Genomic DNA, 25,813 nt, shown 5'->3' on the forward strand with positions numbered 1-25,813 from the left:
AGGGAGCTGGGTGAAGGCAACGTCAGCCGGCCATCTCCCGTTGGGGCCAAGGTGTTGGCGCTCATTGGCCAAGAGGGCTGCCCGTCTTCCTCAGCCCCCGCCTTCCGTTTTACTCGCGCCGCCAAGTACACGCCGCTCTCGCCCCCGCCTCCCCTATCTGTGTGTGTGAGGCGCGGATTGGCTAACGGCCCGGCGGCTCACCGCCCCCTCGCCAGTCAGCGCCGGCCCCGCCTCTTTCGCCGCTCACCCGTCTCCAGCGCAGGAAACGCCCCGCCAGATCGCGGCCAGCACGGGGCTGCCGCCGCCTTCCAGTGGTCTACTGTGCTGCCCATCTGCCGGAGCCCCGCCTCCACCGGGCAGCGCTCGGGGAGGCCCGCCCCCTGCCCCCAGCTCCGCCCGCTGATTGGGCCGCTGGAGAAGGGCCGGCGCTCCCTATTCGCTCTCTCCCTGCCGCTCCGGCGAGCCGCCCGGCCGGCTCCCCGCTGCCCTCCTCGTCCCGCACGCCTCGGCGCCGGGGGCCCCGCCCCCGCCTCCCTCCCGGCGCGCGCCCCCGCCCTCCGCGCGGTCACGTGATGTTTTCGCCGTGGTGCCGCCGCGGCTGCCTGCGTGAGTGCGAGTAGCCGGACGCGGTGCGGCGCGGCCGGAGGGCGCGGACGGGGGCGGCGGGTGGGCGCGCAGGCAGGCACCGCCAGGCACCGCCCGCTCCCCATGCACGGCCCGCCGCGGGGGGCGCTTCCCCGGTGAGGGCGGATTCCCGCTGCCCGCCCCGTGCCCCTTCCCCGGCGCTCCGGACCCTGCCTGGCCCCTAAGATGGCGAGCGGGATGAATGGCCCGGGCGGCGGCGGCGGCGGCGCGGCGGCCGGGGGCGGCGAGGAGGAGCCGGGCGCCCGCCACACGGGAGGCGGAGCCGCGCCTCAGCTGGAGCCCGGCGTGCTCGGCGCGGCGGCGGGCGAGGGGGACCCGGCGGCGGGCGAGGGCGGGCGCTGCCCGTCCCCGCAGCCCCACCACCTGCTGCAGCTGCTGCGGCGCTCGCCCAGCGCCTCGCTCTGCCCGGCGCCCGAGGCCGCCCCCGCGGCGGCCCGCACCGTGCCCGCGCCGGGCCGCGCCGGGCCGCCCCCCCCCCGCGCCGGGCCGCGCCGCTCCCCCGCCCGCCGCCGGCGAGGACGTGAGGAAGTGCGGCTACCTGCGGAAGCAGAAGCACGGGCACAAGCGCTACTTCGTCCTGCGGGCCGAGAGCCACCTGGCCCCCGCCCGGCTGGAGTACTACGACAGCGAGAAGAAGTTCAAGAGCAGCCTGCGGGCGGCGGGGGCCGGCGGGCCGGCCGCGCTCTGCTGCCCCCCGCCCAAGCGGGTCATCCCCCTGTACCAGTGCTTCACCGTCAGCCGGCGGGCGGACGCCAAGCACAAGCACATCATCGCCCTGTACACCAAGGACGAGTACTTCGCCATGCTGGCCGAGAACGAGGGCGAGCAGGAGGCCTGGTACCAGGCCATCAGCGAGCTCATGAGCCAGAGCAAGAGGGGCTTCCTGGAGCAGGAGGACCACGCCGAGCAGCAGGTGGACGAGGACGACGAGCACTATGGGGCCGCCCTGAGACCTGGCACCGTCTTCAAGGAGGTGTGGCAGGTCAACGTCAAGCCCAAAGGGCTGGGGCAGACGAAAAACCTCACCGGAGTGTACAGGTTGTGCCTCTCCAGCAAGGCCATCCACCTTGTCAAGCTCAATTCGGAGGTGCCCTCCGTCCACCTGCAGCTCATGAACATTCGCCGCTGTGGGCACTCGGAAAACTTCTTCTTCATTGAAGTGGGCCGATCCGCCTCCATTGGGCCCGGAGAGCTCTGGATGCAAGTGGACGATTCAGTGGTTGCCCAGAACATGCACGAGACTTTTCTGGAGACCATGAAAGCGCTAAAGGCCTTTGCGGAGTTCAGGCCCCGGAGCAAGAGTCAGTCTTCTGGTGGTGGCAGTGGCACCAACCCCATCTCCTTCATCACCACTAGGAGGCACTTGGGCAACCTGCCCCCCAGCCAGACGGGCTTGCAGAGAAGATCTAGAACTGAGAGTGTTGCTGGAGGAACGCCTCCTACCACCAAAAGCAGCAGCTCCTATCGCTTCAGAACATCCAGCGAAGGAGAAGGAACCATGACTAGACCTTTTAGGTCAGTGACTGGGAGTCTGATCCACCTGAACACTGCGAGGATGAATTTGGGCCGGCAAGAAGGAAGTGGAAGGTATGTGAGAGCCGCATTCAGCTCATCTTACCACACCAGGTCTGCTTCGCTGCCCGTGTCTCATTTTCCCTCCACTACAAGTCCCATCAGTGTTTCTTCCAGCAGCGGCCATGGTTCTGCTTCGGACATGTTGACCAGGCCTTCTAGCTCATCCGTCTGTGGTTCCCCAAGCGATGGGGGATTTATCTCTTCTGATGAATATGGCTCCAGCCCTGGAGATTTCAGGTACTTTCGGGTCAGGAGTAACACGCCAGATTCCCTGGGAAACACACCGCCTATCAGAGAGGAGAACTGTCTGAGTGAGTACATGTCCATGAGTAAGCAACAGGCAGATGATAGCTCCAGAGATGATTATATGGAGGCTGAAAAGTGTTTCAGGAAAAGAACTTACTCTCTAACAAAGCCAACGTCTGTGTCGGTGCAGCAGAAGACGACACAAACTACGGCTTCATTAGATGAAGATTCTGTGGGAAGTCACGGGCGATTACTTTACTCTGACACACCAAAATTGAGAGATAACCATGAATCGGAGTACAATGACACTAACCTTGATTCTGTATGTAACCAAAGTAGGAGTAAAGCCAGGGATGATGGGTACATGCCAATGATGCCAGGAGTGGCATCTTCTCTAGCCAGCAACAGCGACTATCTGCCGATGACTCCTAAAAGTATGTCTGTTCCGAAACAGATTAACAATTCGTGGTCACCCTCTCAGGTTGACTCCAAAGGGTATATGATGATGTTTCCAAAGGCTAGCTCTTCACCTGTGCGAAGTCCTTTAACTGGATTTGTTTCTAAAGGAAGTAATGAGAAGATCATAAACAATGAGTATATGGATATGTCACCTGGTAATTCAGCTCCAAAGCACCCCGGTGATTCGAATTATGTTCACACCACTTCTGTTTCCAAAGGTTTTAGTTCGTATTTTTCTTTGCCCCGAAGCTTTAAGGCATTGTCAGGACAAAACGGTGACCACAGTGAATATGTTCCGATGTCTTCACCTGGAAAACTCTTGTATGGTGGACCAGAAAATGTAAAAGGGGTCAGCAGCGAGGCTCTGGCTAACGGCATCTCTAAACTGTCGGCGGTGAAAGGTTCGGATGAAGGACTTGTGCAGAACAGGGCTACTAGGCCCACGAGACTGCCCCTAGGTACGCGAGGGAGCAATACTATCCCAAGAATGTATGATCGCACAGTTCCACCTGAGCCAGCGAGTCCCGGTGAATACATAAATATTGATTTTAATGAAAAGGCGAGTAATACACCATATTCCTTATCTGCAGAAGGATCACCATCGTCCCTAGGCTCGAGCAGTGACCACAGACAGTCCCCGCTTTCTGATTACATGAGCGTTGACTTGGATGTACAGTCGCCGAAAGTAGCGAAGGAGCTGTCTAACTCTCTAACGGATATTTCAATTTATGCAAGTTCCAGTATTCCTAGAAACCAACCAAATCCTGACTATGCTAGGCTTTCGTTTGGTACCGCTTGTGTTAGCACCGCAAGCAGCAGGACTGATGACTACACAGAGATGACGTTCAACATGGCAGCGACACCGCCTCGGCCATTTGCCGCCGAATCTGACAACGGTGTAAAGGTTGATAGCCCTTCTTCCATCGTGAATAGGCTGTGCATTGTCGATCGATATGCTGGTAGCAGTAGCTTCTCAGTTCCTAGCTCTGAACCTCCTCTGGGACCGAAAGTGATCCGAGCCGATCCTCAAGGCAGGAGGAGACACAGTTCCGAAACGTTCTCTTCTGCTGGGACTGTGACAACCTCCTCTTCTTTCTTTACTGACAGTAGCAAAAGACACAGCTCTGCCTCATTTGACAATGTTTGGTTAAAACCGGATGAAAACATTGCTGATGGTCAGGAAAGCAAAATGTCCAGGGATACCTCAACTGGATTTCAGAATGGCTTAAACTACATCGCTCTGAATTTACGCGATGATCCTATAAGCTGTGAGGCAAGTACTGCAGCACCAACTTGCCATCTCCAAAATGGTACTTCAGGTTTGGACAGTGGAGCTTACGTGAGCATAGATTTCAGCAGATCCGATGGTCTGAAGTGTAACGCTGCGAGAAAAGGTTTGTAACTTTAAAAGCACTTTCCTTTCATGCTTGCTTAACTGTAGGAATGGGGCACTCTACTTAATACTAAAATGTGGTCTTTGGGGTGGGGTGAATGTTTTTTATAGTCTTCTGCATGACTCTAGCACAACCTGTCTCGTAGTGCAGCATCCTAACCGCTGAACAGCAGCACAAGGGGACGTGGTCCTTGGCCTAAAGGATTTATGTGGCTCTTCTAGGCGGTTAGAGGTGTTAGCGAACTGTTACCTGCCTTGGTTTCTTAGGAAAGAATTTTGCTAGTATAAACAACAACTGTATTTCATCTTGTGAATTCCTGTCCTGAGCTTATGGTAGCTCTTTTTTTTTTTTTTCCTTCCTGTTTTCCTCTTCTTTCCTTCCTATAACTCGATGACTCTTCACTTTTTTTGTTGTGGTTTTTTTTTTTTTTTTTTTTAGTTGTGGTGGTGGTGGTGTTTGTGAGCTTGATATTTTGTAGTTTGTCTCATGGATAGGGAAAGCTGAAAATTGCTGAATTGCGTTTGGATATCAAATTTTGGGGTTTAGGTCAGTTTCTTTCAACAAATGTAGGTGAAATGCATGTGTTCTTTAATGGGAAATCTACCCACATTTATTTAGCTGAATCTTATGTAAACAGAACTCAGGGTGGTTTTTTCCCTTTTGAGCTCTGTTCTCCCCAGGAGCCTTGTATCCTCTGGAGAAGCCATCTCTGGGTGGCTGGGCAGGGTGGTGGGGGGCTCCTGCAGCCCATGCCCTCCCTGCTCGTCGCTGAGTAGGATCCAAGGGCTCAGCTGAGCCACAGCCTGCACCCAGCGACCTGCCTTCTGCATGGCGGATGAGGAGGGCCTGCGATAGAGGATGAGCAGGCTCCGAGTGGTGTTTTCCAGGTCTGAAACTTTGGAGCGAAGGCTGCTAGCTTTCAAGAGATCAGTGGTTTGACCCAGCTTAAGGTAATGCAGTTTGAGGTGTGCGTAAAAAAGGGTGTTGGGGGTGGGAAGGAAGAATATGGGGAAGAGGAGGGACGCTTCTGTTCATATGATAAGCTCTCACAGTGGGAGCAGTAAGTAGTAATTAGCTGTTAGTGGTATTATCCGTGTCCACTGGCTGAGCAGCAGTGTTTGTGCAAGCGCTGCATTGCACTGGAACTTTGGAAGTATAATCCTTGTTTTGGTGTCAGTGACCCACTGAACTCCTTACAGTAATTCACCCAGCCAGATAGAAAACTCTGTGTGTTGGAAATGTTTTCCTGTCTTTGAAAATGCAGATGTAGTCAATAATTGATCAGTACTAAGAGGAAATATTTAATTGCTGTTGGACATTGATACTTGTCTATTTCTCTGTCAACAGAGGAAGCAGTGAAGGGGCAGGCTACTGCAGGCTTTTCTGGTTTTAATTACAATCTTAAACACTGAATTTTTTTCTTTTCTAGTTTCACTTTAAAACTAAGTATCTAAAGGCAGAAGGTATTGAAGGAGCTTAAAATTGTGTAGCCTTTCATAGTGGAAGGTATAAGCCTGACTCAGCTCGCATGCCATTCGAAGTCTGGCAGCACTGCTTGGGGCTGCTCAGAAATGTGTGGTTTGCCTCAGTGGTTTTTTTCCTCTGCTTTGTTTTGTTGGTTGGAATCAAATTTAGAAGACGTTGAAAGTTGCCAGTCCAAGAAAGTGCTTTCTTCCAAAGTTAGTCTTTCAGCACTTCAAAGATTTCTCTGCTAAGTCAAAGGTACACTGATGTCTGCATCTGATCTGTGTTTCTGGTTTTGAATATTATTTTTTTTAAAGAGCACCCCCAAAGACAGCAGAATTCCTACTTGATTTTTATGCCCCTCATATGATTAAAATCCATGCTCTAAAGTAAAACTTCTTACAAAATGGAGAGGAAAAAAACCCCAGCAGAGTTGATTTCCTTTCAGCCATACTGTAAATATTACATTTAAAAATATTTTTTGGGAGAGTGTGTGTGTAGAAATGGTATTTCTGTTAAACATTTTGCTTGCTCCTGCCACAGCAAAGCATCTGCAGCCCTGTGCTTGGGGTTTTTTCCCTTGTCTATTACGAGTTGCAGAGGGGCAAGAGACTTAGAGCTGCTGGTTTATGCTGTGGACTGAAGTTTTCTGGAAATGAAATGTGTGTTAAAATGAAGTGAAAGAAACTCTGTGCATAAAAACCATGGGCTTTGGCAGGAAACGAAGCATGAGAATAGTAAGAGCTTAGGTTGGTGGTTTCTTTCTAGTCCTAAAAAGAAAAACAAAATTATAAAACATTGCTCCAAAACAAGGCCTGACAGTTTTCTAAAAAGACAGCATAAAATATTTCTGGTGTATAGTAGGAGGGCAGGTGGGGTGTGGACATTGTTCACTTGTAGGTGGCTCGTGGAGGGGTTGAACAAATATCAGAATAGTCCAGGCAAAAAGTAGGGGGGCCAGACCTGAATACCGTGTTGTAAATTAGTGATGTGTATCTGTTTCTTAGTAATGACTTGAAATTCTTGATTATAAAGATAGCAGTTTCCATTCACGTAGGAAATTGTGTCTCTGAGCTATAGGAAGCATAATTTTAGAAGCCTGTATTCTTTAAACAATGTATCATTTCTACTGCAATAAACTGCTATTTTAATACTTAAATTTTTTTTCTGTAATCTAGAAAAAACAATCGCACGTTCCATTTTGAATAGTGAAAATGAAGCTTCATTGCAAACTTCTGTGTCCTGAAGACGTGTAGTGTGCCTGTGTGTAATTGATACTTTTAATACTTGGAGTCTTTTAGCAGAACTCAGTGCTGTCTTTTCTTTCCTTTTACGTCCCACTCTTTTGGTCTCTGCCTGCAAAATGCTGTGTGGTTAAATCCATTCCTAAGGAAAATATTTAGCAGATGCATTTTTGCCCTTTACTTCTTAGAAAGGATCTATCCCACGTGTGCTAAATTCTATCAGGTAGAGAACTTTGCTCTCTTCTCCGTAAACTGCAGTTTTACTGGAAGGAAAACACTTCCCAGCTTCGGATCATTTGCTGTTTTGCTTTGTTTTTGTTTGCTTAAGTGGAATATTGTGTTCTGTGACTCAGCTGCGTTCTCCAAACTGCTGAGGGTAGTGGAGTGATTTCCAATGCATCACTGCCCCCTCATTGTAATTCCCAAACTACTTCTGGGTCAGGTTCACTGATGTGAATCAAACTTTTTTTTTTTTTTTCTTCCCCTTCTCCATTCATGACATGGATGGAGGAGGGGGAGGGCACTACCTTGAAATGGTAAATAAGCCTGAATTGTTAGTAAACTTTCATTTTAGGTTTAGGCAAAATTGAACTCCGGTTTTATGATGATAATGATGATGATAAAAAGATTATAATGTTCTGATTTTTAATGCTTGAAGCTTAAGGAGGTCATTAGCAAAACAGTTTCATCACAAAATCGTTACACAATATTGAAGCAAGCGGTTTGCAGTTTTGATTACATGAATCTGAGTCATGAAATTTTGTGCTAGGAGTACAGAACACTAAAGCTACTTCAAACAGGGCTTAGCTAATGTATACCTTGTTATTGGACCTTGTAGAAACTGAGGAGCATAATGAGAACGGGGCGGTAATAAACTGCATAATGTGTCCTGTATAATACAAGTTTCTTCAGTCTTAATTAGAAATATTAAACCTGCAAAGATACCCTGGACTCCAGAAACAAAACAGGCTGTTCAGAGTAAATGTAATGTTCAGCTTATTATCAACCCACTTTTTTTTACACCCACTTTTTAATCTTATCTCTAACCTGCTATTCTAACACTATGCTAAGATACTATTTCAGAAGTTGTCTAAAGTGCAGGACTATAATTTCAATGTTCCTCACCTTTTTAATCTCCTGTGCTATACTGGGCGAGAGGGCTGTGTACCCTTTGGGGAGCTTGAGAGGAAGGAAAACAAGTACAGCTGTAAAGTGAAACTCGTGTTCCAAATTGTCCAGGTCCTTTATGGTAACTTACATATTTCAGATGCAAAATCTTGAAGAATGTAATGAACAATATACACTTTGAGAAATTCAGAAGCTGGATGTTTTAGCTATTACTAATATAGTAAATTACAGTTTACAGGATACCAAGCACATAACTGCCCCTTTTAGGTTTCAAGCTAGTGGTTTTTAAAAGTTTACTTCGAACTGAGGCTCTTTTGTATCGGCAGAATACTTAAGGCACAAGCCCGTTTAAAAATAACTTGAAGAACCCTACTGAAGCGCATCCGAATGCTGCTGTGTGTCCTGCATCTTTGAAATAACGCTGGGATAATAATTCTTAACAAAAAAAACCCAACAACACCCCCCCCCCCCCCAAAAAAAAAAAAAACCAACCCCAAAACCCAACCCCAACAAACCCAAAGCATTTTAATCTTACTGTAACAGATGCCACTTGAACAGTCTTGAGTGACTTACAGCTATGCTTGAAACCACCCAGGGTAACTTTCTCAAGCAGTGTATAAGCTGCTGATGGCAGAACAGATTTTTTGCCATGCAGTGTGGGAGTGAGCTAATTATGACTTATTTGACCAAGAATCAGTTAGGGTTTACTTCTGCTTGGGTAAGAAAATCTGAGACAAGAATGTTTCCCTACCATTGAGAGAGAACTTGTAGTCACTGTTGAAATACTTTTGGAAATCAGCTTTCCAGACTTGAAATCCATGGTTGCAGCTGTTGGTGACGTGTGTCTTCTTTGGAAGTCTAAATTTTCTTCCCTGTAGCTGTCTTGCAGGTTAAAGCACCACTGCAGAACCTGTGGAGTTCGGGAGTAATCCGGCACTGGTCCAAGCAGCATTTTTTTGTGTGTGTGTGTGTGCGTGGTGTTTTTGTTTTTTAATGCATTTAATATTTCACAAAAAGATCTACTACCCTTTTAGTTTTCCCTCTAAAACTTCGCTTTTTCCCCGTCTCCCATGATGTCTGAGGGCCCCTTGTTTCCCCCGTGGCTTGGGGTGGCAGGTTGGAGTCACGTAGTCAGTCTCCCCAGCAGCTGTATTCCAGCCCAGGGTTACTGGGGCGGTTTGTCACTAGTTCTTTCTCTGAGTTTTTTTGTATGTCCAGCGGCTTGTTAGCAGTAGGTAGAATTTGGGTTTGAGGTTTTTTTTTTTTTCTCTGCATATGCTGCTTTTTTAATGAAAGGATCTTTAACAAGTTTTCTTCATATTGATTGCTGGGGGCAGGGTTTATGCCTTGAGGTTTTGGATGGTACTAAAAAGAGCTTATAGTACTGTGTTGTACCTTGGTGTGTGTTTTTGTGCTCTGTTTGGGGATCTGTGGTGCTCCCAAAAACATGCTGAATGGTGTTCAGTATGTTGATTGCGCTAACAAGTTTGTTTTTCCTATCCCAAGCAGGAAACAAATTCTACAATCTTGTTTTAAGTACTGTTGTGATCAAACGTGTCATTCTTCAACTCAAATAAAAACGGAGTGATAAAGCTGAAAGGCAGGTGAGAATGTGTCAAGCTTTCTGGAGCCTGGGGTTGTATTACTGCTGTTTTGTCCTAAAAATGTAACATTATCTTATGACTCACCCTAAATGGTGTGTAATGACTTGGCTGGAGAGCGGTCCTGTGGCCCACCCTGCAAATTTGTTGTTTTGGCTTTTTTCACGTTTAGCTTCTGCATAATAACAAGGATCCAATGATGAAGTTGCATTGCTGTCTCACAGGTTAAAGCAATGACATGGGGAAAAGGAAGAAGTATGTTCTAGTTTTAATCAAGCTCTGCATCTCTGTAAAGGTCACCCAGCTTAGGGAGGGTTACAATTTAGTTGAGAACCTTGATCAGTAGGGATTTGTGACATACTTGAGGGCAGTGGGAAGACAAAGGTAAAGTAGCCTGACTCATCAAAGGCATTTCAGAGGTGTTGCTGAGTGTCTTATCTAAATGATCTTGAACATACAAGTGTTTGGATTTGTGGAGATTTTGCTTCAGGTGTAGCATTATCCCAAGAGCAGCAGTGTAGCAGACTGTTAGCAAGAATTTTCTGCCCTGGTTAAGTCATGAGCTGTATCTTAAGGGGCAAAGTTTGCTGATTTCAAAACATTGTTTTTCTGTTGGTTTAGCTGCAGGATTGGATGCTAACGATTCAAGACTGTGGGTGTGTGTATACATGTGGTGTGTGCTGGTGATACGTGAGTTAAGTGTAAGGTCTTAATTTTTAGTCTTCAGAGAAGAAAGGGTTTTTGAAAGAGATGGCTTATACTAAAATCAATATAGTTAAAATTTGGCTGTAATTCCAGGGTGGCGATAAAATTTAATGGGACTCAACAAAATTGAAAACTTTTAAATTACTACTAAAAGGTGAATAGTGCTTGTGTTCACTGCGTAGCATATGTATATTATGAACTTACATAAATATTGGATTATTATTTAGGGCATAAAATAGGCTAGTTTTTGCTTTTTGCTAGGGCATGGAAGGCTTATAGTTATGCTACCTACTTGGAGAAAAGCTTCCCTTTCAGTAGAACAGGGTTTTGTGGAATGACTGAGGATATCAAACTGTATTTTTCTTTTTCAGAAAATCGTGGGAAATAATACGAGAAGGTGTGCAAGAAACCTGGTAAAATTTGCTTCTAAATCTGTTGAGACACTAAGGAATGATACCTTCCTTCCAGAGGGAATAGTGCGGTTCTGTTCCCGTGCTCATGCCAAGCCAGCTTGCTTTATTGTTTATGGCTCTTGCTGAACAGCTGAACTTGCAGTATAACTTTTTTTTGATGCTGTTCAGCCTGAGCCTGGATTGTTTTTTGGGAACTAGTGCTTTTTTCACACAGATCTCTCAGGCTACTAGGAGTTTGGAGCAATCTTAGTGGCAGCAAAGCAGATGCATCATTAGATAAATGAGAACTTCTTGCGTACTAGACCAAGAAAAGCCATTAATGTGAGCCACGTGATACCTTATATATATAGTGTAAACCCCCTGTTTAAGCTATTTCTGTGACTTGTGGCAGCTTCTCGACAGTTGAGCTGAAATGGCCAAGATGAACCAGCAACTGGCACGGAAAGGCTGCTCCCCACACCTGGGCACCTTTGCTTCCCTGGTCTAGGTAACAGAGCCTGCCTGCGGGGGGGTTGGCTGGGGGCATTCCTCAGCACTAGTTGGGGGCAGGTAAAACTTCCATCAGTACAGATGAAGGAACAACCTTTAACTCCTGTAAGTCTAAACCAATAAAGTTTCTTAAGTGTAAACCAATATGGGTTAAGGGGCTGAATAGATCCTGTTTGCTGTATGGATTTTTTTTTTTTTTTTTTTGTATTTTAAGTTAGTCTGTTAGGAAAATCTGTGAGCTGTTTGGGTTTTCTGTAGTAACATCCACTGTTGAGTTCAAACTGCTAGAATATTTGCTTTTTGTTATGTGAGATACCTTGGGAGGTATTTGCCATTTATATTAATTAACTCTGATGGTTTTTTGGGTTGGGTGGGTGAGTTTTGTTTGGTTGTTTTTAGAAGAAGACTGTTTTAAATTGCAGGTTGTGGTGAACTGGAAATCAGTTAGAAATGAGTTGAAAAAAATGAACAGATTTGATCTTGAGGTCATTCAGACAGTATTACAACAGTGAGTCTGTTAATGAAAGCTTGTAGCTCCAGACACGATCTCTACTCCTTGTAGAACCTGAACAGGTAGGCAGGATGGAGGTCCCCTGTACCTTGCCGCAAATGTAAATGTGTTGGTCCCTGTCCTAAGGAGCTTACAATTTAAAACACAAAACTAAAGCGATGGATGAAACTTAATGTGCTGGGGTGGAGAGTAAGATAAAGATCAAGGCTGCTGCCTTTGGCAGGGTGAAGATAAGAGCCTCGCAGGGAGATAAAAGGCTGCCTGAGAGCGGTTGCAAGAGAGGAAGCTGGTAGAGGCACTTGGAAGGGTATGAACAGGGCAGGGAGCGATGGAAGGTAGCGAGCTATAAATACAGTGGTTGTAATGGTTTAAATGACTTGAAAAGGATGAGGTAAATGTCAGAACACTGGCCAGGATATTAATCTTGGTAAGAGGAATGTGGGCCAACATGTATCTCCGAGTTAGGAGCATGTCCCGATGTTTACTTCTCCCTTTTAGATGTGGAATGTGATTATTTTTTTCCTCTTTTTTTTTTTTTTCCTTTTTCCTTTCTGTAAGTTAGTTTTCCTGCAGCCATAGATTTAGTGCAAGCAGGGGTGCAGGAATGCGTACCAGAGCACAGGATCACGCGGGGCAGCATCCCTGGGCACTTACCATCGCTGCATCCTCTGCTCTTTGTGTGACTTTGCTCCAGAAGCAGCAGGGTGATGGAGCTGCTTTGGCATTACTGCTGGTTCCTCCATGGTTTTGCAGGAGGGATTTTAGGTGGTTTCAGGCAACCTCCTAGTGTTGGGGAGGAGGCAGCAGCATGGCTTGGGAGATACAAGGATTTGTAACCGGTGTGTGCGAGTGTTTGGAGTCCAGCTCACGCAGGGAGGTCTGGGTGGCAGCTGCTGGGTGCTTTCAGCTGCTCGAGAGTGGCCTGCGGAAGCTGGAGTGCAAAATGAGAGCGTTGACCAGAGAAAGTTACGTTATTTCTGTGTCGGTAGATCAGGTTGAGCAGACACCAGTGGTTGCGGGCGCATCTGGAAGTGGTGGCAGCAGTGAGGCTTGGTTCACTGTCGAGGGTGTAAGCGATTGAAATACTAATGTTGACGTGTTCCACAAGGTAAACACTGAAGGAGAGCTGCGTGCTGTTGATTAAAACTTGTCTGTGTGTGGACACAGTTTAACTCTGTCCTTGTGTGCTCCCGAGCTCCTCCTGGAAGCTGAAGGCCCTATCCTTGGCTCTTGTGCGTGTGCTGTGATTTGATCTTGCTTCACACATGCAATGCAGTCTGATCTTTTCTTCTTCCTCCCCTGCGTGAGCCGGGGTTTTGGGTGTCCTGATGTTAATGCAGACTCAATAATGTGGTAATTAGAAAATGCAGAAAATTGATGCGTGCAGCTGCTGTGTGTGGTAGCAGATAGTGGCTGATAGCAAAGATTTTTTTTTTTTTTTGTGCAGGCATGCATGGGCAAAAGGTATGGCTGAGGAGGGTGTAACTATCTGGGGATGTGGCCGTGTAGCAACTTCATGCCTTTGACAGTTGTTTATGGCAGTAGAGGTGAAAGAAAAGGTAGTGCCCAGTGCTTTCAAATGGTGATGGCTAAAGCGGTTGAGAAGAGCAAAGGGGTGAATTAGGTGAAACTTCTTGTAGAAACAAAGTATCAAGAAAAGGCGATTTGGAAGGTGGGGAGCTGTTTCATTAGTCATGAGTGACAGGACAGTGTCTCTTAGTTGTGTTCATGAGAATAGTTTGGCTCGCCCAAACCCAAGGCCTGTGCCTGCAAGCAGACACCACCCAGCAGAGGAAGAGCAGAGCAGGCGTATATAACACATCCCCGCAAACCTACACCCAGCCGCTGGGTTGGTATTTTCTTTCTTTTTTTTTTTTTTTTTTTTCAGCTTGGGGGATTTCCTGAGCCTGATGTAATTTGTCTGTTTTATAATCCTTTATGGATCTTTAATCCAAGTACTTTTCCAATCTCCCTTTGATCCTGTGTAAACTCCTTGTACCCGCAGCAGCCTGCGGTCGCAGTCGGAACACGCTGCATGCAGACCTCTCTGTTTTGGACCCTGCTGCGTACTGCAGCCCCTGGTTTGTGTATTAGGGGTTGTTATCTCTCCCATCTTTTCTCTCCATGCTATTTAGGATTGTGTAGATGCTGTATCCTCCTCTGCCATATACTTCGCCAGCGTGCTGTCAGCAGCTTCCCGCACCGTGCGCAGCAGGGACCTGCGGTGTAATAGTATTATTAATTTCCTGATACGTCCTAATACTTCTCTGCAGGCTGAAGGGTTCTTGTTACCTGTCTGTTCCTCACTAGGAAGCTGTTTCACACCTTTCATGAGTTTTTCTGCACTACCCTGAAACTCTTCCAGCTATTCCAAGTCTTTTTTGAATGAGGGAACCGGAGCTGTGTGCGCTGTTCAGCACTGGTATTTGACCTGGCTGTTTTCTTCCCTGTTTGTTCCCTAACAGCTCTTGACATCCAGTTTGCAGGAAATTTATTCCTCCCTGTTGGCCCTTCAGGGCTTCTAACCTTTGTCAGGAGAGCGGAGTCAACTGTAGCAGGTGGTATTGTCAGAAGCCACGCAAGATTTTTCTTCTTTTTTTTTTTGGCTAAAATTTATCTGTTTTCTGCAGTTTAGGAGGTCAGTCACTTGCTGTAACAGTGCTTTTAAAAAAGAACCTTTTTCATTCTTTTGCAATGTGAAAATCTGAAATTTTAAACTTCTGTGTGTGTTTACATGAATTTTTAGTATTGTCTTGCTATACTGTAACAGAAACTTATTTAAAAAAACCAAAACAACCAACCCCAAAACTCCCCAACAGCTCGCCAAGCTGTCCAGTGCAGTTTGAGTTGGTGTTAAGCCCCTGCCAAAACTGCGTGCAAGTTTCCTAATTCTAGGAATAGTATCAGTAAGAGATGAAATTAGGGAGTGGGCATAAAACCTTCCTAGAAACAACACTGCTGTTTGAAACAGAAAAAGAAGCCACTGTTGCAAAAGATAAGGCATTTCTGCAAAGTGAATAAAAGCGATCCTAAAGCATGGGAGAGGTTTTTAGCTCATGAAATCGCCAAGCACTAAGAATAGCAGAACCACATTTTGAATGAACAATTGTGGATAAAAATTATTTGCAAGAGTAACTTTGTCTTCTAAATTTTAGAAACACAGCTTGAGGAGGAATCTGATTTAGTGGGATGTGTTGTTACCACTTGCTGTGTTTAAATAGTTTATCCAATGAAAAGTGGGTCATGTAACAGGTTTTTCTTAAAACAGATCTCGCTTTTTTTTTGCTTGTGGAAGGTCGGTAAAATTGTAGGTATGAAATCTATTCATTAGCTCAGTTAAAGCATCATTTTGTTGAATGAAGGAAGAATGTGGAATATGTGCTTAATGGTGAACATGTAGTTTAGCACATTTCCCAAGTAAGGGATTTCTGTGTCAGGACCTTGTCTGGGTTACCCAGGTACGGTAACTGCATATGGAGTGGCCACGGCGAACGATGTGGTCGTTTTTCTGATTTGTATTTGTAGACTTGGTGTCTGCGTGTGCAAATTAAGAAGGGATCCTGCTTTTCTCAAATAACACCACTTGCCTCTAGCAAGGTCTAAAGCTATGCCTTTAAAATAAGAACTCGAAGAAATAGGACAGTGACGCAGGATAGTAACTGCATTTGGTAAGATTTGGGGCAAAAGAAAATTCTCACTAACTCGTGCAGAATGTATTTGGGCAAATTAGCTCCCTCCCCCCGACCTGCGTGCTGTTCATGGCAGTTCTGCCCTGTCCCGGTGGCACGAACAAAGCGCTTTTGGACATGCACGTTGTGTCCTGAGGTTGTGCTGGGATTTGGTGCTTTCCTGAACAACAGGAATATTGTGTGGCCGTGTGCGCAAGAAAGTCAAGGGCTGTTCTGCTGCTTTTGATCTGTGTAAATCTGATTAATTCTGATTTCCCCCTAACCTGAAGTTCAGGAAATGGAGAACTTCAGTAGTGTTCTCCAGAAAGCATTAAGCTGTCTAAGTCTTTGACATGGAGATTTTAATCATTTAATTATCTTAAATTAATATCTTCTGTAAGCAAATCTTTTATCCTTTTAGGAATCGGTTGCAGAATTATGTCAGTAAAAGCCTTTCCTGTAAAAACAGATATTATTTAGGATGGATTTCTTTGAGAGAATTAGGGTATGTCTGCTATGTTCTTAAAACCTCTTGGTTTGTTTCAAAGTGGCCTGACTCGCCTGACCTTAATAATTCAGATGCAGGAAATGAAGTGTAAATTGGATGTATTCTCATCTGATACATTTTCAAATGGAACACGCTGGGTTTGCAATCTAATGAATTAAGACTGATCTAATCCTCTGACCCTAACTTTTATAAAACTATAGATTATTTTTGCATAGAACACTTGCAGAGCACTTTTTCCATGTGTTCCTTGATTTTCAACAAAACGTTTTTGAGCAATGGCATGCTGCCATCCCATTTTAAATATTTGCCCTCTTGGTTTCTCTTCTGCCCTTCTGATCCTTTCCCTCTCATTGTTCCTCAGAAAGATTTGGACAGCTGTGTGTAGTTTTATAATCTGATCCCATCTTAAACTGATGAATTTAAATAGAATTGTGTAGTGAAGAGAACACTCTTAATTTTCTAAACTTTGCTTATCTATTTTGAGAGGTGATCTGTGAAAATGTGTGGACGCTTTCTGGACTCCTTTTCAATATTAAATGTTCATAGGAAGTTGAATTTGTATTGTTCTTGATATTCTGAAGCAGCAGAACTCGATTTGGCATAAAGGCTGAAGCTTTCGTGTAGAATCTGTTAATGGAGCTGAAGTTTGAATAAGCGGAAAAGCCCAGTGTAGGGTGCTCTGAAAACCACTTAGAACAGTGTATTTCTGGACTGCTACAAAAGTGCAGAGGGGTTTTGGCGTTCAGATTTTTGCTGCTTGTTTTGTTGTGCCCAGGGTGGTGGTGTGGTTTGTTGTTGTTGTTTGTTTGTGTGTTTGTTTTTGTAGACTGAGCAGATTTTCTTGGAAGAGCTGGTGACAATCCAGGAACAGCCGTGTGTTTACACTGCAAGCGAAAGTTATCTTCAAACTTGCCATGTCTGATCTGGCCACTGAGTTCTGTTTTCGGAACTCTAAGGGACTGATGGGCTGTTTAGTGAGCTTGTTCCTCTCTTCCCAGCTAGCTCGCACCTCGTAATTTGTTTCCCTTACTTGTTTCATCCATTTCTCTGACAGCTTCCTTTACTGATCAGTCAGTGTCGAGCCAGGTACGTTTCTGTGCTATCTGTAATGAAACGCTAATCTGGTTTTTATTGATCAGCGATTGTGTTTGTCCTAGTAGCACAGAAAACTGTTGGCTGATGAATCTTACATTATGAAGACTGACGTAACAAGATCACCCAGCTTCACAGAAGCTGTATTGTTTTCGTTTTCTTTGAGCAGTTCATGTTCTCCATTAGTTTACCTTCACCTACTGGCTAGTACAATGGTAGAAGATCAGGTGTGGGAGACGAGAGCCACCAAGGACCTTAATGCATGAGCACTCTTGCAACTTTGCTAAATAAATGCATGTGACTTCACAGAATCACAGACCGGTTTGGGTTGGAAGGGACCTTAAAGCCCATCTAGTTCCAACCCCCTGCCACAGGCAGGGACACCTTCCCCTGGACCAGGTTGCCCAGAGCCCCGTCCAGCCTGGCCTTGGGCACTGCCAGGGATGGGGCACCCACAGCTGCTCTGGGCAGCCTGGGCCGGTGTCTCACCACCCTCACGGTGAGGAATTTCTTCCTAATAGCTCATCTAAATCTCCCCTCTTTCAGTTTAAAGCCGTTGCCCCTTGTCCTATCACTACTTGCCCTTGTGAAAGCTCCCTCCAGCTTTCCTGCAGCCCCCGTCAGGCACTGGCAGGCTGTGCAGGGTCTCCCTGGAGCCTTCTCCTCTCCAGGCTGAACCACCCCAACTCTCCCAGCCTGCCTGCACAGCAGAGCTGCTCCAGCCTCTGAGCATCTTCATGGCCCCTCCGGCCTCCCTCCGACAGGTCCGTGTCCTATCTGTGCTGGGGCCCAGAGCTGCACGCAGCGCTGCAGGGGGGTCTTGGCAGTCTCTAGTGCTCTGTTGACATCAAGGTTCCTGCTCGCTCCATGTGGGCAGCTGTGGCACCAAAATGTGAAAGGCAGTTAGGCTGGTGGTTCAGCACACATCTCCCTGGGAGGATGTGCTGGGGGAAGGTACATCAGCTGGAGTTCCTATGGCTCCATGGCTCAAGATGATGGGCTTGGACTGCGGAAACTGTCCCTCGCTGTGCTGCACACCCTGCTCGCCCCTGGGCGCAGGGTCCACTGGTCCTGATGGGATTTCTCTGAGCGTGGAGGTTGGTGGGGGGTGACCCGTGGCCCTTGCTGGCTGTGGTCCTGCTGTAGGGAGGAATGGACCGCTGAGTGCCACCCTCACGAGTGGTGGGGACTGCAAGCACTGTGTGGGAGGGATCTCACAGACCTCAGCCTTGTCTTACTTTTTCTTTTTTTTTTTTTTGGTGGTCGAGTTTCACAATTTGCTTTTCTGCCTCTTCTATCTGACACTGATGTATGTCTTCACATACGTACATATATATCGATTTAGGTCTGTATCTCTCTCTATATATAAGTGCTTGATGCTTTTATCCCAAAAAAAGAGCTGATGACTCAGGGCACCAGCCAGCTGTACTGCTCCAACTGCAATATTGAAATTTTCAGCTTAACAAAGGGATTAGAGAAGTGGTGACAACCCGTAACCCCATGTCTGAAAGGCTCAAGGCTTTATGAGACTGTTACCAGCTTGTAGGTAATGTGTACGTGAAACTCCCTTATGTTTATTTACAGTTCCCACAATTCTGTTTTAGCTTAAAAATGAAGAGGAAACATGCTGAAGTATAGCTTATGATGAAGGGGAGAGAGGGGGACAAATTAATGGGATCTTGTTTAACAAACACAAAGTTTCGGGAAGGGGAGACGCTGCGGGGAGGTCCTGAGCTTGCCTTTATGTGGGTGTAAAACTCAGTATTTGAGCCAGGACATCCAGGGAATTTTTAAATTGTAGTGAAGCTTAGTTTGAGGGTTTTTTTCTTCAGGTTTCTTATAAATTAATCTGTGTTCATCTGGGCTCTGATGAGGGCTGAGCCTGCTTTGGAATTGGTTACAACGCTGCCTTCTGAGTTGTGCTAGGCTTGTTCAAAGAATCAAACTTAGGAGTTCAGCAGGGTTTTTTTTTTTGCTCTTAAGCTCTTCCTCTTCCCCTTCCCTTCCAAGTATCTTAAATGTAATTTGGCATAAGTTTCTGAAAGCTTGTAAAAAGTTTTATGTATAAATCCTGAGTTCTGCCACATGGGATTTTCTGATTCAAACAGCTGGGCCTTTGCTTTTTGGAATGTTTTGGGGATGTGCTTGGAGAGATTAGAATAACTTGTCAAGCAGCTTTCAGGTGTGCCGTGTGTGTTAGGCGTGGAGGAAAAATGTCCTGACAAAAGCAGAGACAGTTTTTGAAGTTCCTTTTATGTAAGCTTATGGGTCCGCAGCAAGGAAAGGGTGGGGGGATGCTGGTAAATGTTAATTTTTACTGAATATAAGTTTAATATAGAAGCTTGAACTGGTTTAATGTGTGACTTGGATGCTTCGTTGAGGTGTGATTCATTGCGAGCTGTGGTGCGTGTTTTCATCCTTTGGTCCTACAACAAAATAATATTTTTCTAAAGAGGAGAACTATTTAAAAAAGAATAGCTTCACTGAGCTTTTGTGAAAACAAAGCCATCGCTAACCACACCACGCTCGGTGTGGAACGAGCAATAGCTTTTTGTAGCGATCGTTACAACACAAATGGGGATCCTGGAGTTGCGGGTGTACTTTGGCTGTCTGCTCCTTGAATTGTGGAAAACCTAGTGACTAGATTTTCAAAATCACTATGTATTTGAAAAATGAAACCCAGCAACCCAGACCTTGGTGTGGGTTGTGCAGGGATAAAAGGGAGTTTCCCCTGGAACTGAAGGACCCCTCTACTTCTGACCGCTCCCAGTCCTGCCCTGTCTCTGGAGCAGTGGGCAGCCCTGGCCGAGGGCAGGGGCAGCTGCTCGGTGCAGCTCTTCTGAGCTTTGCTCTTTCGGCCTTCTTGCTTTTTTCTTTTGAAGCGACAGTATTTTTAGCTGGATGGAAATCAGAACTTCTTTAACTCAGGGTGGAGTTTGCGTGTGCATACTTTAGGATTGGTTATGTAAGTAAACATACAGGTTTGCATTATTATACATAATGCTTGCCTGTTCTTGAGATGGTCGCATTTTCTTCAGCATATTCCTGCGGTGGAGGCGGTGAAGCCCTGCGCTTTCTTCAGCGAGGAGATGTAACAGCTTTCCTCGTGACCCCGCAGAAGGGCAGGATTAAGCTCTGAAGCCTCCTCTTTCGTTCCAGCACCGTGCTGGGCTCCTAACAAAGCGTTCCCCAGCCTGCAGCTCTTCTTGGCGGCAGTGAGGGCTTGTGCCGAGCACCTCCCAGGGGTGGAAGCAGACGTTTCTGTACCTGGTGTGTTCTGAAGGCTCAGTGTCTTTAGGGGGCTGTTGTTTCTCTATGCGATCAGCCTGCTGCTTCCTTCTCCCTGTAATGCCGGGAAGCAGGTCCCGCAGACAGGTGCCTCAGACCTTGAAGAGGAGGTGACCAAAGCCACCTGACTGGCAGGGGACAGTGCCCTCCGTCCTGGCTGGGAGGACCACCCGGGTGGGCGAGGACAGCCCGTCCGGATGGGGAGGCAGCACGACGCAGTGATGGGGCTGGTGGTGCCCCTCCGGCTGACACCAGTGCTCATGCTGGCTCTACTGGGAGCGTTGGGTTCTGCAGCAAGCCAAAATGTGATTTTTTTGTGTGCTCCTCGATTCATGTTCATGCTGCTGCAGAGAGTGTCCGTGTCCCCTTGACCAGTTTTATCCGTGTCGGGAGCCTTTTGAGTCGCTCACCTTGGCACCTGCGTGGTTAATTGCGGAGCTGGCTGCTCAGGGCTCACCCTCTCCGGGATGTCCATCCGTGCCTTGCTGCCAGGCTGGGTCCTCCTGTAACACAAGAGGATATTCCCCCAGCCCGTTTCTCCGAGCACCTTGTACTTGCCTGTTCCAGGCAGCCTGAGGCCGCTGGTGGTGCGGGGGCAGCTTCTGCGCCGTGTTGCCTTTTGGTGAGTCTTGCTTCGGAAAGGGAAAGCTCCTCCGAGGTGGTGCTTATTAGAAGGAATCATGTTTTTTTCCTGAAACGTTGAGGACTGGGCACGCGGCTGTCGTGACTTGCCACTCCTTGTTGGGCACGGGAGTTGCGGGCGCGTTTGTTGCGGTTCCATCCCTGCCGTGAGCGGGAGCGTTGGCCGCAGCCTTCGGTACACCTGGGTGAACGGAACTGCTCCGCACCCAGCCTGCGCTGAGCCATGGGCTCCGTGCTGCGCATCGCCCGGCGCCTCGGGGGGCTCCGTCTCCTCCAGCGGAGTACGGACAGCGAGCTGGGCTCCTTCCCACCACCGGGCGCTGGCAGTGGTGCTGGTGCTGGTGCTGGCGGCCGCCCCAGCTCCTGTCCAGCAGCCACGTGTCAGCCTGTGGTGGCCCTTCGGCCTCGCTCCAGCCTCCCTGGCTCTTCCTCATGGGCCAGGGTGCCCTGGCGGGGCCCGTGCCCTCCGGTCAGCAGCTGTCGCTCCTGCGATGGATAAGCTCCATCTCTCTGGAAAACACGTATTTTTTTTCCAGTATAACTCGCATTTGAAATGTCACTGACTTTTTTTTCCCCTTCCCTTCCAGACTGACTGCATTGCCATGGAAACCATTGTTGGAAGAGAAGACTTTTCTGCTGGTAACTCCAGAAACTGTGTGGTGCTTTTGGAAGCAAAGCTCAGCTCCAGCCGGCTACTTTCATTTCCACCAGCACGGACATAGACACACATCCTTTTAATTGTTTGGGTTTTTTGTTGTTTTTTTTTTTTTCCATAGACATCAGCTCTCTACAGTCGAATTAATTTGAATTGAGATTTTTTTTTTTTCATAGCTGTGCTTTGGTGATGGAATTTGGTCTTTCATGTCCTATCTATTTGGGAGGCAGTGTGAATGCTAATAGGAGATCCCTGTATGCCCCTTTCTCCCTCCTGCCTCTCCCGTTAATATATTTTATTTTTTTTTTTTAATTTATATTCTGAGAAGTCAAAGCTGGTTTCTGATTGTCTGTTTAACATGGGTTTTGCTTCTCTGGTACATTAACAAGTGGTTAGCTTAAAACACATATTGTTTAGGAATATTTTGGCAGTTCAGGATTTCTGTCGGGTGGCGGGGTGGAAGGAGGGAGGGAGAGAGAGGTGCACGTTAGCTTGAGGGGTGAACCCGTGGGACTCAACGGGTCTGGGGAGAAGAGACCTCTTCTGCCTTTTTTTCCTAATTTTTTTTTAAAAGGTTTTGCTTTTATGGTACAAGAGGTATTTCTTGATCATAGGCTAGAGTATTTTAAATCAAATGTCTGTCAGAGCTTAAACTGAATTATTTTTTTCCGCTCAGAATTTTGGTATGTACAAAGTAGGATTAATGGGCTGGTTGTCTTGTAGATTGTTTTTGTTCTTACCCTCAAGATACTTGTTTATAAATACAAATTGTGTAAAATGAGGTTTTTGTTCATGCATTCAAATGGAGAACTGCAGAGTCGTATCCAGTGTCTGTGACTTCTGCGTGACACTTGTCAGCTGTAGCTTTTTAAAGGGAAACCACCCTAATTGATCTTACTGGCAACCTAAGTCCCGTTCTTAATTTGGGGCTATTTTTGTTCTTTCTTCCTGGCATAATGGGGAAAAAAGTAAAATGTTGGCTCATCAATTGTCTTTATCCCACTTACAGAAATGTGAACAATGACTATTTGACATTTTAAAAATAAGCCCTGATTTTTCTACCATTTAAGTGCTTCACTCTTGTACTGGATTATTATTATTTTTTTTGGTTGAAATGAGTTTAGGTTTTTAACACTGCTATGAACTTCAAAGAGCACGACACTAGTCGTTGGTACATGCGATGTATAATAAAAGGCACTGACGATTGGTCAAGGGTTTAGAAGTGGTACACAAATCCTCATGCTGTACTGCACCACACAGCTGGTAATCCTCTACATTGTATATTGTACAACTGATTTGTCAGGCTGCCTCACCTCTAACATACAACCTTTAAATTGCTAGTACAGTTTGTATAACAAATTAGACACTGTCAACTCGGATTGTTCAGTGATGTGTACCCAAATCTATTTTTAAGTAGTATTAAAATGTACATGTCACTAAAATATGAAGACTTTTTTTTTCTTTTTTTTTTTTTTTTTTTCCTGGAAACATGGTACCAATCAGTTTACTCAGTGTCTAGTGACAGGAAAAACTGTTGCTACGGGGTTTAAAAGCACAGACCTGTTTTTGATTCTGGAGGAGAAGTTCAAGTTGGTACAGTTACTCGTTGCTGCTAAACGTACACAAATTGAAAATACGACCACTCTTACAGACCACGATACTGTCTCGCCGTATAGCTTTTGTTTGGTCTCATAAATTAATAATGCAATACGTAGACAGCTTTTTATAAAGCTTTACATCTTTTCTAAGAAATCAAAATTTGGATGAAGATAGTTCTAAACATTTAATGTGAAAGGAAAAGGTTGTTTTGAAGAAATTTGTTACATATTTCATATTAGATCCCTGAGGCTGCCATTGTACAATATACAGCACTGATTTAATAAATGCTGAATAAATAAGTAAATGGGTAACCTCAAGTATAGTGGTACAAATACTAATAGGTACGGCATAATAAATATGCAATCTTTTTGAATCTCTTAGTTTACAGCAACTAATTTATTCAGTATTGTGCTGGAAGAACATTTTCAGATGATGTAAAACATATCACTATATATACTACCTTCCAGCTACCCGTTTATGCTGCTGTATAGTACAAAAATACCAATGATAGAACAATGTTTGTCCTGTAAATTTAATTTGATATTGGACAGTTATTGTCTGTACAAACTAAAACATATATGGTTGAAACTGTTCATTATATTTGCTATTTCTGCTTCACAGATCTGTTTTAAAGTTGAGCTGATTGATCTGGCTTTGTCTTCCATTGTAAATATTGTTCTGTTGTTTTCTTTGTAAAACACATCGCGTTTGCGGTTTTGGGAGACTGGCTTGAAGCTCTGTATAGTGTTTATATTTATCTGACTTGGCTTTCCATAGAGCTACTTGCAGTAAATACGTGTTCATGTAGCTCTGCGTCTGGGTTTTATTTTTAAACAAACTTTTGGGTTTTTTGTCTGTCAGAAGCGCGTTTCCTCCCGCCGCGGCTGCTTGCTGCTTCAAGTGGTTTTGTCACCCTCTGTCCCTGAAGGTTTGGAGAAGCTTTTGGCGTCTTTTGGGGGAGCGATTCCCAGCCTGTCCAATTTTCTCTGCCGCTTAGTGTGAAAGGTAACACACAGCAAAACACCCAGGAGTTTTCTTTGTCATAGACTCATAGTGCTGGTAAACAACTGGATTTCTGAATGGAAACCCAAACAATCAGTGCCTGGTACTTGCTTTTTCTGCTTGAAGTGCAGAAAAGGCGGGGGTAGCGATGTTGTGTTTGTAACTGTGACTGGGTATGGGAGTTTTGTGATCAAGAAGTACTAGTCCTGGGAGGAATTTTTAGCAGTGTAGGATCAAATAGGTTCCTGTCTGTAGAGCTGAGGGTAGAAGGAACACGTACAGCTTGCTGTTGTAAGTTTTGTAGTAAGGCTTTGGTTCACTATGTGTTAAATAAGGTCTCGGTGTGTAAAACCAAAAGCTGTATAGATACCACGTTATTTCAGGTGATGCTCCCACTTGTAAAACCAACGGTAGTTCCATTGGCAAATACCAGCAAAACGTGGAGTGCCCAGTCAGGGTCCTCACTGACGGGAAGGCTGCGCCAGTGATTCTGTCGAGAGGTTTTTATCTATAGGTGTGAGCGTAGATGATCTGTGTCAGTGTGGGTGCTTACTGGGAAATGCCTTGGATTAGCCTTTGCTTTAATTGTAATTCTTACCCTGTTCCTCAGAGCAGTGCGGTGGAAGAACTCCCTGTGAAAGTCCAGCGTGCTGGAAGAACAGGGTTTTCCTCAAATAAAGCAGCCCCTTGCTCAGGGCGCCGCGTCGTAGCGTGTAGCCTGTATTGGGGAGCAAAAGGGGACAGTGCTGCTCTTGCGTGGCAGGAACAGCCCCACCGGCAGGAAACAAACAGCAAAAATTATCCGAACAGTGTCAAGCCTGTTGTGACAGTCTCACAGTAACGGCTTTAAGAGACCTTTGGCTGAATGTCTCGGATCTGAAACGGGCTGACTGCTTGAGGGGTTTTTTTGGGGGGTGGAGGACATCATTTTGCACTAATCCTTCAAACCCCTTTGGGTGAATCCTTGACAGAACTCCGGTGCATGGTGAAAGCAAAGCCTGCAATTAAAACCAGGAGGCAAGGTAGATTTCTTACCGGAATTTGAAGACAGCCACTAGGATACGTGTTGGAAGTCTTGGTTTTGAAATACGTTGTCCCATTGTGCTGGCCCTTGCGCCTGGCCAAGCGATGCGGTGCTGGGAACAGTCGGGTCACTGGGCAGGAGGGGCTGGTGGTGGGGGAGGGGGCCCTTCGTGGGGTCCCCAGGTAGCAGAGCAGCTTGTATTGTGTTCGGCCCCATCCCTGCATCCTCTTGGCTACAGCAGTCGTGTCCCCTCTGATACAAAGACGTTTCCTCATTTTTCCATGGAGGGTTGGGAGCGGGACTATACATCCCTGGGAGGTGAGGGTCCACCCGCGCCCCTTCTGTAAGGAAACGCACCCCGCCTCGTTTCTTTTGTTTTCGGCCAAGTTATTGAGTTTATTTAGAACTTTGGGAAGCAGCATTAGGGTTGCGGGGGAGCGGCTGTCAGGAATCTCTGGCTC

At 46.3% G+C, this 25,813-nt stretch overlaps 1 protein-coding gene across 1 annotated transcript; it reads left to right on the forward strand.

The window, feature by feature from the left end:
- The first annotated feature begins 633 nt into the window (after positions 1-633).
- IRS4 (insulin receptor substrate 4) lies at positions 634-24,133 on the forward strand. The gene is given in 3 exon segments (XM_005438014.3): positions 634-1,122; positions 1,124-4,319; positions 21,660-24,133. Coding segments are annotated over 3 exon segments (3,513 nt in total). The 5' UTR covers positions 634-810; the 3' UTR covers positions 21,665-24,133.
- The last annotated feature ends 1,680 nt before the right edge of the window (positions 24,134-25,813 follow it).

This window comes from Falco cherrug, chromosome 15 (genome assembly GCF_023634085.1).
Source record: "Falco cherrug isolate bFalChe1 chromosome 15, bFalChe1.pri, whole genome shotgun sequence".
In the NCBI taxonomy this organism is placed as follows: domain Eukaryota; kingdom Metazoa; phylum Chordata; class Aves; order Falconiformes; family Falconidae; genus Falco; species Falco cherrug.